This window comes from Sus scrofa, chromosome 17 (assembly GCF_054392235.1).
Source record: "Sus scrofa isolate SSC_HxYL_T2T_F1_AM1 chromosome 17, Sscrofa_HxYL_maternal_Yorkshire_Landrace_v2.0, whole genome shotgun sequence".
Classification (NCBI taxonomy): domain Eukaryota; kingdom Metazoa; phylum Chordata; class Mammalia; order Artiodactyla; family Suidae; genus Sus; species Sus scrofa.
This window is the reverse complement of record NC_139399.1, coordinates 53,570,178-53,588,173: the sequence shown is the minus strand read 5'-3', so window position 1 is coordinate 53,588,173 and position 17,996 is coordinate 53,570,178. Positions and strand designations below refer to the sequence as shown.

At 47.7% G+C, this 17,996-nt stretch overlaps 1 protein-coding gene across 13 annotated transcripts in view; it reads left to right on the top strand.

The window, feature by feature from the left end:
- Nucleotides 1-239: 239 nt before the first annotated feature.
- PTPRT (protein tyrosine phosphatase receptor type T) overlaps nucleotides 240-17,996 on the top strand; it is a 1,176,585-nt gene continuing 1,158,828 nt past the window's right edge. For all 13 annotated transcript variants that reach the window (XM_085003959.1, XM_085003963.1, XM_085003956.1 and 10 more), the window contains exon 1: nucleotides 240-595. In XM_085003959.1, coding sequence (XP_084860085.1) covers nucleotides 508-595 — 88 coding nt within the window. In that variant the 5' untranslated portion in view covers nucleotides 240-507. The remainder of the gene's footprint in view (nucleotides 596-17,996) is intronic.

Below are 17,996 nucleotides of genomic sequence, written 5' to 3'. Positions count from 1 at the left end.
ACCTGCGCCCCAGCCGGGCAGACGGTGCGCGGCGGCGCGAGCGTGGGGCAAAGAAGCAAGGACCCCGCGGGGCGCGTCGGTGCGGGGGTGACGCGCGTAGGCGCGTGACTGTGCGATCGAGCGCCCCGAGCCGGCCGGCCGGGCGAGGGTGCGCGGGGAGCCCGCGTGGGCCAGGCGCGGGCGTGTGCGAGGCGCGGGCGTGCGCGCGAGGGTGTGTGCGCGGCCGAGGCGGAGCGCCGGGCGGGCGGGCGGCGGCGGCGGCGGCGGCGGCGGCGGCGTTAGGACTCCGGGGACACCGCCCCCCGCCCCGCGTCCCGCCCCCGCCCAGCCTCCCGCTTCAGTTCGCGCCGCGCCTCGGCTTCGAGCGCAGCGGCGCCGGCTCCGGGAGCCCAGCGGCGCGCACCGCCTGCGGCCGCGCCGGCGATGCGGGGCCGCCCCGCGCCCGCTCTAGTCCCGGCCCCGGCCCCTGCGGGAAGGGGCTGAACCGCCGCCGCCGCCGCCGCCCGGATGGCGAGCCTCGCCGCACTCGCCCTCAGCCTGCTCCTGCGGCTGCAGCTGCCGCCGCTGCCCGGCGCCCGGGCGCAGAGCGCCGCAGGTGAGTGCGCCCCCGGCCCCCGCTGCCTCCCCGGCGCCCGCCGCGGGGTCCCGGGAGGAGAAAGTTGTGCGGGCTCGCGGGGCGCGCTGGGGGCCGCTGGTCGGAGCTCGAATCTCTCCGGGCCGCCGCGTCGAGGCGCGCCCCGGCCAGCGTGCCCGGCCCCCGGCGTCCCCCGGCCCGCCGCTTTCGGCCGAGTGCCCCGCTGTACTTTCCTGCCGGCCCCCGGGCTCGAGTAACTTTCTGCGGCTGTGGCGAATATTTCCGCTCGCCGCCTCCCACTTGTCGGAATCTGTCACTTGAGTGTTTGGGGCGGCGAGACGAGAAGCGGCATCGATGCCCGGGGTGGAGCGTCCTCTCCCCGGCAGCTCGCTGGGCAGCGCGCGCTTTTCGTGGGGAGGACCGGTCGCCAGCAGGCCGAGGCTGCCAGGGCGGTGGCTTTTCTTTCCTCCCGGGAGATACAGGCGGCTCCAGACTTGCTCTAAACACGCAGCGCCCCTAAAATTGTCCTTTCGCCGCTGAAGGCACCGTGGGGGTGTTTGTGTCAACGACTGAGACAGCAATCCTTCTCCCTACCCCGTGGTTTTCACCCGGTGTAAACGGGTGCTGCTGTTAAGGCCCTTCGGGTGGAGTGCCTTTGACCTGTGAGCGTATCTGCTCCTGAAAAGTTTGGGGGACTCGTACTTGGGTTTGACCATGGGAAGGAGGCGAGAAGAGGTAGTTTCCCGCGTGTGTGTGTGTGTGTGTGGGGGGGGGGTCGCCCTGGAAGGCTCCTAATGGCGAGTTGACACGTACAGGAGGCCACCAGGGGCCGGGGGCTTAACAGCCCCCACACCCCACCGTAGGAACCTTCCAGCCCTGAGCCCCCAAAGGGTAGGCAGTGGTGGAGGGAGACAAGGGAGGAAGCGGCGCAGGTGCGCTTCCAAGTTCAGAATCACCTTGAAGTTCCCTATTAGCTTGAGCACCAATTAGCTCAGGTGTGACCACGTTGAGGGGGGCTTGCTGGGACCACAGGGGCAGGCCGAGCTGAACGAGTGGGACTTAGGGAAAGGCTCGTTTACGATTGCTTGAGTAACGGGGGTGCCCATCGGTTATCACGCTGAAAGAAAGAAGGGGAAAACGAGAAGGAGAAAGAAACTGTGGGGGAGTGTAACCTTTTCAAACAGGCTGCTTCTGAGGTTAGGAGCCGCTGGGGTGACAGTCCCCTGGAAATGCGCAGGAGCCTTCCTTGCTCCTGTTTCCTGGCTGCGAAGTTAGGCGACTGGGACACTTCTTTTGAGGTGTGTGAAGCTGAAAGGTTGGCTTAGCAAGTAAGAGAAGAGGGACAGACACACACCCGTTCTGAAGATGGTGCGCAATTCTTGTCTTCCTCGCTTTGGGTCTGTATTAGGTGTGCTAGGGCAGGGAAGGGAGGAGGACGCTTGGGGCAGTCCTGGAGACCGGGCATCCTGCGTGACTTAGATTTTACTATCTTCCGAGGCTTGGAAGGCCTGCCACACATGGATGGTACTCACGTTTCCACGGCAAGAACAATATAGAAAATATTTCTCCGCGGGTCTCTTCTTAGGTAGCGTGCGGTAAAACCGTCCCAGCTTGCGAAGCTGCCCGATGCTAAAAGCACGCCGGTTCCGGATGCTCCCGCCAGGTGGCGCTCGCTCACAACTGTTAAAATGCAAATCCAGTTGCTTTCATCTCCGGAATAGAACTTCTTTACAATTTTTAAATGAGTAATGTGTTTATTCAGCAGCCTTTTGTTAAAACATTTAGAGAAGTGTGAGGAGCAAGCACCTTTTCTTTGTTTGCTCTTCGGAACACAGGGGAAAGAAAAGCAGTCCTGGAGTACAGTTTGGGAAGAAATCTACTGTTAAGGCACCATCTGTTTCTTTTGATTCTACCTGAGCTGAGTGGCTTCTGCAAACCTACTATAGCATATACTTCGCAAGTGTCTGCGTTTGTTCCAGGGGCTCCTTAAACGAGAGGGATTAGTTTATGTTGGAGATTTGATGCATTCTAAGCCTCACTCATTTGTAAAAATGAGAGTTTTCTGTATAATTCTTTCTCTCCTTTCCAGTCTAATGCTAACTAGACCATTTAAATTAGATTATTTTTTCCCAGGTTTCTGACGTCTGTACTTGTAGATGCAGAAATGCTGCAAATGTTGACTTCTTAAAACGGACTTCTTTATTTCTAAATGCAGAAATTGTTGGACTCTGTATCTAGTATAAATATGACAGTAGTTTGATTTCCTTGAAGGAATCTGGTTTAAAACTTTTGGCAAGTTTGGGTGAACAATACATTTAAAAACTCAGTGGTTGTGGGCTCCATGTTCTTTTAATCTGAAAATTCCCAGTCTCGAAAGCAATTTCAGTTTGTAAGCATACATTCAATACACAGTTGGGGTGATGTATTTTCATTGTAGCATGCTGGTCATTGTGTCCAAAACTCAGTGGCAAAAGCTTGTTATCAGAAGGCAATTTCCTTCTTCCTTCTTGGGTCATGAGCCAGGATGATTTTTATAAGGAATGATGACTTTAAAAAAAAGCATTTAAAAATTCAGCCTCTGGAAAGTGTGGCAAAAAACATGAGTTGAGGAGAGAGGGAAAGAGTTAAGCAAATGGATAAGGGGATAATTAGTTTATTTACTAGTGGGTTTCCACCTGCGTACATTGAGAGCAAAAAATGGATCTTAGAAGGAACTTACTTGCGATTGCAATTGTTAGCGATGTAGTCATTTAACTCGATAATCATTGCCAGATACCTCTGGGGAACTGTTAGCAGCAGTACAGTCAAATTTTACTTTCTCTCCTGGATTGCTTGATTTGTTTCCTAATAAAAGAACAATTAATGTGCAAACCTGGCATGGGTTCTCTTTCAGCAACAATTGCAAACACGTTCATAGTGAAAGTAGTCCATCATCTTGGGTGTCAACCCACTGCCTTTCTCCTTAATTTCTTCTTGCTTAGCCCCACAACGGCTCCTGCAGGCTCCAGGCTGCCAGCTGAGACAGCATCCTCTGTAGTAGTGTAGCTGTCACCTTTCAGAGCTACGATCACAGGACATTACAGCATCATTCTTTTGAGCACAGGAAACTCCCATGACTCTCTGGCAGCGTGTTGCTGTGGAGACAAGAGCAATGCCATAGAGGCACTGGGTCCTTGAGAAATATTTACTGATGATGAGGAAGAGATGGTTGAGTCTCATGGCAACTCTGATGGGGGAACCAGGGGTTTTAACTGGGAGGGGCAGCCTGATTGAGCAGAGATGAGACTGAAGCCTTCAGTTGGAACCCTGCCCCTGCCTCTTTCTAGCTGGGCCAGCTTGGGCAAGTCATTTCCTTCTTGACTCCCCAGCATCTCATCTGCCAGGTGAGAATGATGAGAGCTGCCTCGCTGGATTTTGAAAAGACTCAATGAGATGACATGCACAGGGTGAGGTGCCTTGAATCGATCCCGAAGGGACAAGGGGAGCGGTGTGGCTCTGCTGTGTGTACACAGGCCAAGGGGGCAGTGGTGTTAAGCTCAGTTACCAATCAAAGATTCGATGGCTGGCTTTGGGTGGTGTTTTTTCATTTTTCTCCTTTTCTTCTTTTTGCGGGGCTTGATGTCTCTTTTAGGATGAAACAGGTGATACCAATACATAGGGTTGCGATAGGTGTGTTTGGTTCCAAGCACTGTTTACTCTGTGAATGAGAAAGGATGGGTAGTCACACTTTACAATAGGAGAGTGTTCGTGTCCGTCTCTCCCTTCCTACTTCCCGCCTCACACAGGCTGCCTTGCCTCCGGGGCTCTGCCTCCTGCTCCGTCTCCATCTCTTCCCTAACCTAGAAATCAAGTGTATGGCCCTCTGGGGCTAGTAGGGGGGAAAATGCTTTGTGCACTTGATAAATAAGCAACGACTAAGTAAACCCATCGAAGGCTGTGGCATTCCAATAAATAAAAAAGCTATGAGATTATTGAAAACAAACCATGCCTGACAGGTGTAATAGCATTTGCAGGCACATTACGGAATTGGGGCTAGGAGGCAGCCCCATGTAGATATTAGAAAGCAGTTAGAGTGTCTTGTGAAATCTTGTAAAATGGATTCAAATTGGTTTGGAGAGGAAGAAAGCTGTGTTTTTTTGTTTTTCTGTTTTTTTTTTTTAAATGGACTAATAGCAGTCAGAGGCAGCCAAAGGGACAACCGGGATCACTAGTGTTGTGTCCAGGTGGGACACAGTGCCTGTTGGGGACGTGATTTGGCATTGGATGTGGTCTTGCTGGACATTCTTATTTGCCTAGAAGAGGGAGGAATGAATGTAATAAAATCATTTGTTTGTTCTCTCTTGGCAAGTGTTGCAGGCTCTAAAAAAGACACAGCCAGGACTGGAGGCATAGACCCCAAGGGACTTAGCAGAAGTCAGCTGTGAACAATGGGAATTAATGTATCAAAAAGGCAGAGTGGTGAAAGGTGGCTGAGCCACTGAGCAATCTTGATCCATTGCGCCCCCCCCCCCTTTCAAAACGTCAGCTTTAATTTCCTTGGCCCGTTGTCCTCAGTATTTACCCAGGTGTGGGCTGCTCAGAAGCCCCAGCAGATCCACCATCAAGCTGGCAGGTAACGAATACATTGAAGTGAGTCCGCGGTGTTACAGACTTAATTTTTTCTTGCACCAGAGTTAAGCTGCTGAGGGGCATCTGACACACACACATCCCCTGGCGCTTGAGTGGAAGAGATGGAAAGTCCTCCCCGTTTCTTGACTATTCAGCACACAATTTTCATTTGTTGCTGGAGGGAAAACAAAATGGTGACGCCACTTTGGCAAGCAGCTTGGCAGTGTCTTGAAAAAGTTTAGGATGAAAAAGTTGCCATAGGATCCAGCAATTCCACACTTCCAGGAACGCACCCAACAGAAATGAAAACATATGTCCACACAGAGACACACACAGGAATGCTCATAGCGCTCTTCATGGTCGCCACAAGCTGGAAGCGATCCAAATGTCTATCACCTGGTGAATCCCGCCGGTGGCATCCTGAGTAGCAGTCAACACGAATGAACTGTTGATCATACGCTGCAGCATGGAGGAACCTCAAACAGCGTCACACGGAGCGGAAGCAGCCAGATGCAAAAGATTGCATACTGTATGAAATATTCAGAAAAGACAAATCGGTAGAGACAGAAAGCAGAGCAGTAGTTGCCTGGGGCTGGGCGTGGGAGCAAGGATTTGTAGCACGTGGGCACGAGAGGATGTTTTGGTGTGATGGAACGATTCTAAAACTGGAAGGTGGTGATGGTCCTATAGCTCTTGGAATCTCAGCCCCAGGTTTGTGAGGGGAGCTTGGAACGATACTTCATTGTTCTGCACCTTTATTATTGCATCTGTAAAGGGGTTAGAGGAATGCCCTGGTGTTGCGGGAGCCAGAGAGAACTCCTAACTCCTGTAAATGGTCTGGCTGGGTTCCTGGCACAAAACAGGCTCCTAGGAAATGGCATCCCTCTTACTTACGCCTTGTCAGTTTCCACAATCATTTGTTACACTTGTTATTTGCAAGGCATTCTTTTTGGTTGGTCACTCTCCCCCACCTCCCCCTTGGCCTCTTTAGACTGAATTCAATCAGGGAGCCAACATTTCTCCCCTCTCATCAATTTGGCAAAAATGAAAAGTTTTGACAAGGATCTGAGCAATTAGGTGGCTGTGTTCATTGTTGAGTAGTGAATATTGGAACAGGTTTTTTTTTTTGAGTGCTCCTTTGGCAATGTCTGCTGATATTGAATAGGTGAATGTTTGATGCCTGGGGTGTTTTGGGGGGGTTGGGTTGGTGGGGGGAAGGAATAGACGGTTCATTCATTTTCTTTCTCATGAAGCCCAGGATATAGAAATTTAACAGACGAGTGGACCGCCCACCCTGTTCACGAGCAGATACAGCATGGTTTTGGCCCCTTAGTTGTCTAACAGGAGGAACAGCTTCCAGAGCTGAGAAAACAACTCCATGCCTGGATTTTTTCTGCCTTTGGGGGGGCTTCCATTAACACCCCGGAAGAACCTGCCACCAGTCCGTGTGCTATTTTTTTTTAATTTATTTATTTTTTTGTCTTTTTGCCATTTCTTGGGCCGCTCCCACGGCATAAGGCGGTTCCCAGGCTAGGGGTCTAATTGGAGCTGTAGCTGCCAGCCTACACCACAGCCACAGCAACGCGGGATCTGAGCCGCGTCTGCAACCTACACCACAGCTCATGGCAACACTGGATCCTTAACCCACTGAGCGAGGCCAGGGATTGAACCCACAACCTCATGGTTCCTCGTCAGTTTCGTTTCTGCTGCGCCACGACGGGAACTCCCTGTGTTTTACTCGTAAAAAGGTGTTTAGTAACCTCACACATTCTGGACGCTTGTTACCATCCAGGGGACGATGCAGTGCTGTCACCCACATTCCCGTCTCCAGCTTCCCAGGACCCTGGAAAGCCTGTTTTCTGGCAGATCACTCAGCTCTGCTTCATCCCCCCCCCCCGCTTTATTCCAGTGGTTCCAAAACTGCTCATGAGGTCACAAACCCATTTCCCTTGGTCCTTCTGTCACTCATGGTGGGTCGTGTATTTGCCTCTTTGGAACCAAGCATGAATTCGCGGACTCATGTCAGCAAGGAGAACTTTTTAAGGAGTGCTTTAAGGTTTGATCCTTACGAATGGGTGGCCTTGGATGGTCTGGAGTTGCTCCAGGGGACTGTAATTAAGACTTTTTCTGCTGCCTAATTGATGACAAGTTGGTCAGTGGGAGCCCCTTTCAACTAGATCCCTTTTCCCCGTTTCCACACATCTCTGAGAGTGTCTTGATTGTTCTGTGACAGTGAGGAGCTTCGGGCTGACCTCTAGGTTTTCTGTCCCAAACATGTAGTCAGCTAATATTTTTTTAAGGAGCCCTGGCCTCTTGTTGTGGAGACGTTAGATCCTCAGAGCCGCTTTGTAGTGTTTTATTGGGATGCTGGAAGAGAACAGAATAAAACAGGGACCGTTCGTAATGTTAAGGATAGAAAAAGATATTTTAAACAGCATGCCTTTCTGCCCATTTATCCCTTTGGATTTTTTGAGTTTTTGGTTTGTTTGTTTGTTTTTTTGCCTTTTCTAGGGCTGCTCCTGCAGTATATGGAGGTTCCCAGGCTAGGGGCCTAATCAGATCTATAGCCGCTGGGCTACGCCAGAGCCACAGCAATGTGGGATCTGAGCCGCGTCTTCGACCTACACCACAGCTCATGGCAACGCCGGATCCTTAACCCACTGAGCAGGGCCAGGGGTCGAACCTGCAACCTCACGGTTCCTAGTCGGATTCGTTAACCACTGCGCCATGACGGGAACTCCTCCCTTTGGCTTTTTACAGTTGATTTGAGCAAGGGAACTTACTCATCTAAGGAAAAGCAAGTTTTTGTCACTGTCAGAGTGTGTACTTAAAGGCGCGTATAGCCAGGAAGTTGGCGTCACCATTTTTCTTCTTAAGCATCTTGGAATTGGCCCTTAAGGGCATGAATCCAGATGATTCTCACCTGTCTGTGTTTGTTGGGTACCAACTTTCTTAAAAAAAAAAAAAAAAGAAAGAAAAAAAGAAAGAAATCCCAGTCTCACCCTAAGGCAACTTTATGAGTTGTCCATTGCGGTGTAAAGGTGTTAACGCTTTATTCCCTGAAATTGACTGGCTTTGCTTTCTCACCATTTCTTTGAGTCAGGACTTTGTCACAGGCTGCAGTCCACCGAACCCGAGTGGGGAGGGGTCTGCTTCCAAGATGACTGGCATGGTTGTTGGGAGGATTCAGTTCCTGACAGCGAGGTACCCGGCTTTGCCAGAGTGAGTGGTCGAGAGGGCAGGAGGGAGTGTGAGCAGCTGGAAGTCTGTCACCCACTTTTGGAAGGGACATCCATCCCTCTGACCATATTCAAGTCACTCAGTAGGTTCAGCTCCCATTCAAGGGGAGGCCATCACTCAAGGGGTCGACTGCCGGAGTGGGCATCTTTAGGCATCCTGTTAGGAGCTGGCTGCCACAGGAGCTCAAATAAAAGACACATGGTAGAGAGAAAACACAAACTTTATTATTTATGTATTTATTTTGCCGCACTCATGGCATCTGGAAGTTCCTGGGACAGGGATTGAACCCCACACCTCCACCGTGACTCGAGGCGCTGCAGTCAGAATCTTAACCTACCGCACCACAGCGGGAACTCCTGCAGTTGGATTCTTAACCCACCGTGCCATGGCAGGAATGCCCAAACATTACTTTTTTTTTGCTATTTCTTGGGCCGCTCCCGCGGCATATGGAGGTTCCCAGGCTAGGGGTTGAATCGGAGCTGTAGCCACCGGCCTACGCCAGAGCCACAGCAACGCGGGATCCGAGCCGCGTCTGCAACCTACACCACAGCTCACGGCAACGCCGGATCGTTAACCCACTGAGCAAGCGCAGGGACCGAACCCGCAACCTCATGGTTCCTAGTCGGATTCGTTAACCACTGCGCCACGACGGGAACTCCCCAAACATCACTTTTAAAGTGTGTTCAAATCTTTTAACCCTTTTTATTAATTTTGGGCACCAGAGTCTGCTCAGTGTCAAGATTTTACTCTTTAAAGGACTTGGAGTAAAGAGATTGCTTGTTTCAGAATTGACTTACTTAGCTCAGGTCTTAAAAAAAGTTAATTATGAAGGTCAGAAAGTGAAAAATGAATTAATCTGAAGAGTCATCGGAAAAATTTTCAAATTACGTCTTAAAAGTTGAAGGACTATGTTTTTGTAAGACTATAAAGTGTTTACACTCTATGTAGGTTCCACAAGAACTGGTTTATAAAAACACTAGTAGACTGGGGCTGTGACGTAACTGAACTGAACTTATTATTTTTGCCATGAAGAGATTGTTCTTTATTTTATTTTGGTTTCTGCTTTTTTTATGACCATTAATGAAGTATGCTTACAATGAAACATAAAATTGAGTTAGTACAAGAGATAAAAAATCACATTTAATGTACTTTTTACAGGTTTTGAATGAACTCTTTGTTAAAATTATTGCTACATAGAATAGATCATTTGTGAATAACTGAACTTACTGTTTTTACTGCATAGACACCCCTGTTTTTAAAAATTAGTGCTTACTTTAGATTTTTTGGACCCCTTTCTAGAGAGTTTTTTATTGTCGCATAAAACTAAAATTGCAGATTTCTTACGTTACAGTGATCGAAAGGTTTAATGTAAATATGCACATTATTATATGGATCAAAACGTGTCTTGCCTGTCCTCTTAGTTTTGGTTGCTGTGGCAATAGTACAGTTGGTATAGAAGAACCTCAGCAGGAATTTTTCAGGGTAGCTGTGGTTGGGACCCATGCATCCTCCCGAGAAGGGTGGTTTTGTCACAGTCCAGACATTGGAGTTCCTGATGCGGATGTGCTCCAGGAATTTACCTGTTTTCGCAGATTACCTGTTTGCTTGGAGGGTGGGGATGGAAGTTCTGAAGGTCCCCGTTGTCTATACGTGGGCGTGATGGTCCCAACCGGGGGTCCTTTTGGACTCATCTCCACAAGGTGACCTTGAGAGAGAAGGAAACCAAGACTCCTTGAAGTTGCCCTTCATCTGCCTTGGGGAAGTGTTTTGTCTGGCTTCCACTTTCAGGAGCGTGGGTTTTTGAGCAGTTGCTCCTTGATCCATTGTCATCTTCAAGCCTGCTGCTTCAGGCCTCCTTCCTGCTGTGAAGGAGGTGGCGGCATAATTGTCCTAGGGCAGGGCTGCTGCCCGTGGCTCTGTGGCACCTGCATAGCTGTACATGCAGGACTGGGTCAAGGACCCCATCTAGCGCCACTGGACCAGCTCTGGGTTCAAAGCTCTTTCCGTGTTTAGTCTCTCTCCTCTTTCCAGATCCAGAGATCCTGATATTTTTTTCTTTTATACAGTGAATCTTTCTTCCCAAATATTGTTGGTTTGCCATCTCTTCACCTTCTCCATTATCTTTTCACCTTTTGTTATGGGAAATGTGTGCATTGGGTTGAGGGAATACTTTTCAGCTCAGAAATTTTGGAAACTAAACTTGAAGCAAGGTTCTCACATCTCTCAAGCCAGGGCTGGGGGAGGTGGGGTAGGAGGAGTGATCAGTTGTATTCAGAGGCCAGGAGCCTTACCAGCCCCTAGCCTATATTTCACTTGGCTCCAGTTATCTTCCACCAAGTACACTTGTCTAGAACAAAGCAGAGGGCAGCTCTCTGACACTTGGGTTGTGTTGTCTTGAGACCCTTTAAATCAGATTTATGGAGGAACTATGAAACCTCTTGGAAAAGACTTACAGTCTCCAGCTTTTGAGATAGCAGCTCAAACATACAAACACCTCAACTGAACCCATGTCCCATACCACCATTGCTTGGAACAAAATTTAAAAAAAAAAGCTTTTTGCAGGGGGCACACTTATCAATGCCAGTTTTCTATTCTCATAAAATTTTCTGTTCAGAGGATGTGTGTTCCAAATAGAACATTATTTCTGAGACCTGACCCCTTGAACACCATTTTTGATGGAAGAGTGCAGTTAAGTGGAACAAATCCCAGAGTTCCAAGGTCATCATTGTCTGTAAAGATGTACATGTGTTTTATTTTTTTTTTTTTTTGCTTTTTTAGGGCCACACCAGCAGCATATGGAAGTTCCCAGGTGAGAGGTCGAATCGGAGCTACAGCTGCTGGCCTACACCACAGCCACAGCAGCATAGGATCCGAGCCGTGTCTGCCACCTACAGCACATCTCATGGAGGCACCAGATCCTTAACCCCCTGAGCGAGGTCAGGGATCGAACCCGCAACCTCATGGTTCCTAGTCGGATTCGTTAACCACTGCGCCACAACAGGAACTCCTCCATTTCTCAGTTCTGTTCTCATTTCCTCTTACCTCCAAACCTCAATAGCTATCATTTGTCTCTGGAAGGATGCTGACCACCTGTTCCACCTCCAGGGGTCCTTGGGGATCCACCCCGCCCATACATGGGAAAAGCCTACCTCTTCCCATGTCTCTTGGGGGCCATCCCTTTGTGATCCGTAGGTGTGGGCGAAAATCTCCGACATTTCCTTCTTTTGTGGTTTCCACCCCCTTTGGAGTTTTCTTCGTTCCAGCTACTGTTTTGGCTCAAATAGAGGATTCCAAGAATTATGCCTTGGGCTCCTTGCCTTTGGCTCAGCCATCTTTTATTACATGCCAGGTGCAAGTGGTTGGAGGCAGAAGAACAGCCAGTGAATTCCACTGGACCTGGCTCCTCTCACAAAAATTCTTTTTCATGCATGTGTTACTTATTTCCTACTTTGCCATTCTGATCTCCGACTAAATTTGGCCATGGTAGTGCCTCATGCCTGTCCCACTTCTGACACCAATGGCCTAGTGTTACAGATGGATTACAGATTTTCTGGCAGAGACCTTATATGTGCTCCAGACTTCCATAAATCCCTGACTCGTTTAGCCAGAGGCACAGGATATGGTGGAAGTGAGATGACTACACAGAGATGAAGCAGATGCGGAGTATCTTAGCCTAACCTTTTCTGGTCTCTTGGGTCCCCTGATGGGGTGCATAGCTGCTAGCCACATCTTCAGTGTTGGCAGAATCCTGCTTATACACAGAAGCAGCCTCATTTTTTTTTTTTTTTGCTATGCCACTGCATAGCATGTTGGAAGACCTTATACTAAAAATACAAGCCTCTTTTAAGAGATATTTACAAATATTATTAGGTTCTTCTGGTTCATGAAGCAGACTCAGCATCTGTAAAGCCCCATTCTTTTCTGTGGGAAGATAAAAGAGCCAGTCTTATGGATGTAACTGTTGTATATTGTATTAATAATCACACTGTGTATGTTTATATTAGTATAAGAAGCCTAATAGGCTATACTTCATAGAATAGGTACAGAGAGAAATGGAATCGAGATGGTAGATAAAGGGCGTTTTGGCTTTAATTTCTAACAGTCTATTTCATTTGAAAAGAAGAATACACTTAAAATTTATTAAAATTAGTTGATAATTCTTGATAGAGAAGAACATAGGTGTTAATGACACCTCTCTGTCATTTTTCTGCATTTAAATTATTTATTTAAAAAGTGATAACCCTTGCAGTTTAAGATTTGTTGCAGATTATAAGGATTTGAAGCATATGAACTGTTCTTCAGTCATTCTTTCACAACAAATTGAGGTCTTTTTTGGCTTTTAGGGCCTCACCTGAGGCACATAGAAGTTCCTAGGCTAGGGATCGAATCGGAGCTGCAGCTGCCAGCCTATGCCACAGCTACATGGGATCCGAACTGCATCTGTGCCCTACACTGCAGATCATGGCAATGCCGGATCCTTAACCCACTGAGCGAGGCCAGGGATTAAACCTGTGTCCTCATGGATGCTAGTCGAGTGTGTAACCTGCTGAACCATGATGGGAACTCTTAAAGTCTTATTTTTTTTATATGGAAAGATTTCTTTCAAAGCCTGTAATGAGGATTCCCAGGGGAAATTCTAAGACCCCTGCATCTTCTTTGAAGGAGCAAAGTAGAGAATTGTGTTACAGATGCAGGGAGGCACTTGAGCCGAGTGATGGGGGCCCCCTTAGGCATCAGTGTCCATCTACCTCCCACCTCTCCTTCTCCCTCCTGGGACCTCCATGGAGAAATAACAGAGTCTTCCATGGAACAGCTTTTGGGTTTCTGGAGGCCTGAGTAGGGTACATTTAACTCAGAGGAATAATGTTGCACAACCTTCTCGGTGTTTAGAGATGCCGTGAACCTGGGCACAGTTTTCCCATCTGTAAAATGACCGGATGACTTGTGTGTTTCCTTTTATTTTACTTTCTAGTCAAAGTATAGTTGATTCACAATGTTGTGCTAATTTGTGGTGTGTAGCAAAGTGATTCAGTATTATACACACACACACACAAATACATGCATGTAAGCATAAAGATATATACATATATGTCTATATATAGTCATATATACTTCTTTAGATTCTTTTCTCTTATAGGCTATAACAAAATAGTAGTTCCCTGTGTTATGTAGAAGGTTCTTGTTGGTTATTTATTTTATAGACAGTAGTTGAGTACATGTTAACTTCTGTGTTTCTTCAGGGCTGGAGGTCTAGTCTTTAATTTTAGGATTTTGATTGTTTCCCCTGAAAAACAAATCATTTGAGATCTTCAATAGCAGTTAAAATATTAAAAATCTACCTTTTCTCGACGAATCCATCTTCTCACTTGACACCCTCCATCGTCTGTTCACAAGGAATGCGTGGTGACATTCTCAGGTCTGGGAGATGAAGCAGACAGAATCTGTCCCCAGGATTGTTGATTTCCGAAGGTGACTCCAGTAGAACCGTCCAGATTAGAAGATGACAGAAGGAATTTGCAGGAAACCCCAAAGAGTGTACAGAGGAGAGGAGCATTTGGCTCCTGTTGGAATGGAAACAGAAAATACGAGGAGATGACAAGTCATTTGGTGGAATGATGGATGATAGGGGAATAATAATAGGGAACCAGATTCAAGCCTTACGAAAATCACAGGTGCACCGGGGTGTGTCTGCAGAGCACGAGGGATTCAAAGGGAACACCGGGGAATAAATACAAGAGGCAATGACTCCCGAAGAGCCAATGCAAAGCACTCTTGCGTACTTTAAAAACTTATAATGAGCCAGATATTTTTCAAAGGCCTTACTTATCGTCACGTATAGAGTCTTCTTAGCAGCCCTGCGGTGAGGACCCGATTACCTCGTCAGAAATGGGGAACAGAGTGCTTCAGCCCAAGGGCACGCAGCTCGTGCAGGGTAGAGCCAGGGCTCGAACTGAGTACTTTGCGGCTGGGCTCTGGGTCTTTCGCCTCTGCTTCCTGCTCGCTCTCTGGTTTACTTTGTGTCGCGTGCTGGGCTAAATTCATACCCAGGGGAAGCATGTAGGTCCTGTGTGCAATTCCTGCGTGGAGAGCCTGCCTTCAGAATTTTCAATGAGAATTCCTATGGGGGAGTTGGAAGACTTCATTTAATGCTCCTAATGAGCTCATGAAGCCGGTCCAGCTGGCCCATGTGTCAGATAAGAGAACCCGTGTTAAGGAAGGTCAAGGGCTTGGCCGCAGTCACACTTGCAGTCACCTCCTGTCTGGGGCCACGTCCTTTACACACACGATGTGGCCTCTCAGGAGACTGGCGTGGCAGCAGGAGGCACGGGAGGGGCCGTCTCCCTGAGAAGGAAGCCCCATCTCCCCAAATGCATCTCAACCACCCCAGTCTTTTTTTTGCATTTTAAAAACTAAAGTGTAGTTGATTTACAGTGTTGTGCCAATTTCTGCTGTACAGCAAAGCGACTCAGTTATAAATATATGCACATTCTTTTTAAATATTCTTTTCCATCATGGTCTGTCCCAGGAGACTGGATAGAGTTCCCTGTGCTGTACAGCAGGACCTCATTGCTTATATATTCTAAATGTAGTAGTTTGTATTTACCAACCCCACACTCCCCGTCCATCTCACCCCCTCCCCCTGCCCCCACCTTGGCACCTTGGCAATCATAAGTCTGTTCTCTATGTCTGTGAGTCTGTTTCTGTTTTGTATACAAGTTCATTTGTGTCATATTTTAGATTCTGTGTATAAGTAATATCATATGGTAGTTGTCTTTCTCTGTCCGACATACTTCACTGAGTATAATAGTCTTTAGGTCTGTGCCTGTGGCTGCAAATGGCATTAGTTCACTTTTTTTTTTTTTTAATGGATGAGTGGTATTCCATTGTATATACATACCACATCTTCATCCATTTTATTTTTTTTATTTTTGGTCTTTTTGCCTTTTCTAGGGCCGTTCCTGCAGCATATGGAGGTTCCCAGGCTTGGGGTCTAATTGGAGCTGTAGCCACCAGCCCACACCAGAGCCACAGCAATGCAGGATCTGAGCTGTGTCTACAACCTACACCACTGCTCACGGCAACGCCAGCTCCTTAACCCACTGATAGAGGCCAGGGATCAAACCCACACCCTCATGGTTCCTAGTCGGATTCGTTAACCACTGAGCCACGATGGGAACTCCTTTATCCATTTTAGAACAACAGAAATAGGTCCGAAAAACTTGCTGCAAGAGGACAGGCTTTGAGTTTGTAGGCTACACTATCTTCCATTGAACGTCACATATTTTGCTGCAAGAGTCTGATTCTGAAATATAAGGACCTGCATAATTTTCCAAAGACCCCAGATACCTCCCTGTTGAATGCTTCCTTGTGTGCCCGAATAAAGAACGTGTAAATCGCCTCTGAGTGGCTACTCTTATGACTGCTGTTTTCCAGCTTGGTCCCCAGTATGGCCTTTTGGTAATTGTTGGCATCAGGTCTGGTGCAGGTGGACCCATTTACTGTGACATGATGGAAACTGTTGTGGTGGTTAAAAGTGCAGCCTCTGAAGACTGTGGGCTCAAGTCAGTGCTGTACTTCTTATAAGCTCTATGACCTTGAACAAGTTATTTGAGCCCTCTGAGCCTCAGTTTTCTCATCTGTGAAATGAGGCTCATCAGAGTAAGTGGCCTGTAGGGTCATCGTGAGAAATCAGTGAGGTGATATGGGTAAAATGCTTAGCCTGGGACTGGCTCATGGAAATTGCCCAATAAATACCAGCCATTCTTGGTGGTGCTACTGCTGCAGCTCAGTGGAACACAGCGTACCTGGCGAGGGTGACCAGTTGTCCTGCTTTGTCTAGGATGGCGATGTTACCCAGGCTGTGGGACCATCGGTGCTAAAACCAGGCAAACCAGGACGAATTGGTTACTCTGCTGCCCATCCCAGGCCACAAAGCTTTGCTCAGGGATCTCATTGCGTATGCTGTGCCGGTCCCTGCGGGTTGCATGTCCAACTCATATTTATGTGGCAAAATAAAAAATTACCTGATATTTGACCTGCATTTGATAGATGTTACTCTAGGAAGAGGCAGATTAGCTTTTGTCAGTTTCTGAAAATATCACCACTGGAGGAGTTGTCTGAGGTCTGGTGGTGTAGCTCTCTGGATCCTGATCGAAAACAGAATTCAACTCCAGTGTGTCATGAGACTTTCACAAAGGGGCTGTATGTGGCTGGGGTTGAGGGAACCCAGAAGCGGTGCTGAGACATCTGGAGTCTGGGAACAGAGGGAGATTATCAGTACCCTTCTTAATCTGCCAAGGGAAGGGGCAAAGGGAGGGAATTGTGTCACTGGAGCCCTTCTTTGTGCTGCTCTGAGTTCCAGAAGGCATGAATCTTTGGCCCCCTGGTTCTGATTGTGTTCTGATTTAGCTGGGAGCCCTGGCAGGAGGTCATAAGGCAGGAGAAGGCTTGGGGTGTTTAACCTTCTCCCTTCCTGCCTCAGTGCTTTCCAGCATGGCTCTATTTCTCAGTGGCAGTGGTTCTCAAAGCGTGGTGCCTGGACCAGCAGCCTCAGCATCACCTGGGAACTTTTTATAAAGGCACATTTTTGGGGACCTACCACAGATGTACTGAATCATAAACTTGGGGGGGGGGGGCGGAGCCCAGCAGTCCGTGTTCTAACAAGCTCTCTAGGCGACTGGCACGTGTGGAAATTTGAGAGGCACTGGTCTAGGGAGCAAAGATGTGCCATTAATTCTGTGTGGGGCTTTGGCCAGTTAAGTCCACCCTCTGGTTTGGAGGACAGTTTCCGTCTTAGCCAAATGAGAGGGAGCTTTGTCATCTCTGTTTGTGGCACTTGATTCTTGAAATGGTCTCTTTATTTTGTTATTTATGTGTTTATTGTCTGACTCTTTTCTATTGGAATTTGTGCTCCATTAGGGTGAGAACTTTGTTCTGTTCACTGCTGATCCCTTGTGCCCAGCATCATTCCCATACCTGCTACGCAGTGTTGGCGAATGAAAGGATAGGAAGTGCTTTCCAATCATTTTCAGTGATTTTTGTTTTGATGGGAAGATTCTGTGTTCTGTCTTATATAATAATGGCTAGTTTATCTTAAAGCTGTCAATCTGAAATCTCAACCTGCAATTCTCCCTTTTTTTAAAAAAAAATGGAAAATAATAATTGATGAGTTAAAGAAAGAATATTTAAAGCACCTTTCGTGTGCCAGAGAGCATGGCACCTGCCTGTGTCACACATTATTTCATCTTCATAAAGGCTCCGTGAAATGGGATCCCTGTAAACGAATGCTCTCTGAGTGAGGCTATGTGACATACATACCCAAAGTCACATAGCTATTAGCCAGCCAAACCCAGGTTTTAATCAAGCTGTGTTCACTTCTAGTCCAGTATTGTCTCAATTTCAAAGCCGTGCAAGATTCAGAAAACTCGACTGCATCACCAAGATTGATTATATCATAAAAGAATAGTTTGCCTTGAAATCCATTTTGTCTTGAGTCACCCAGCATTTTGGAGAGAGGGCAGGCATTAAAAGTCAGAAGGCTCTGAATTGAAATCCTGGCTCTTGCTCCTTACAC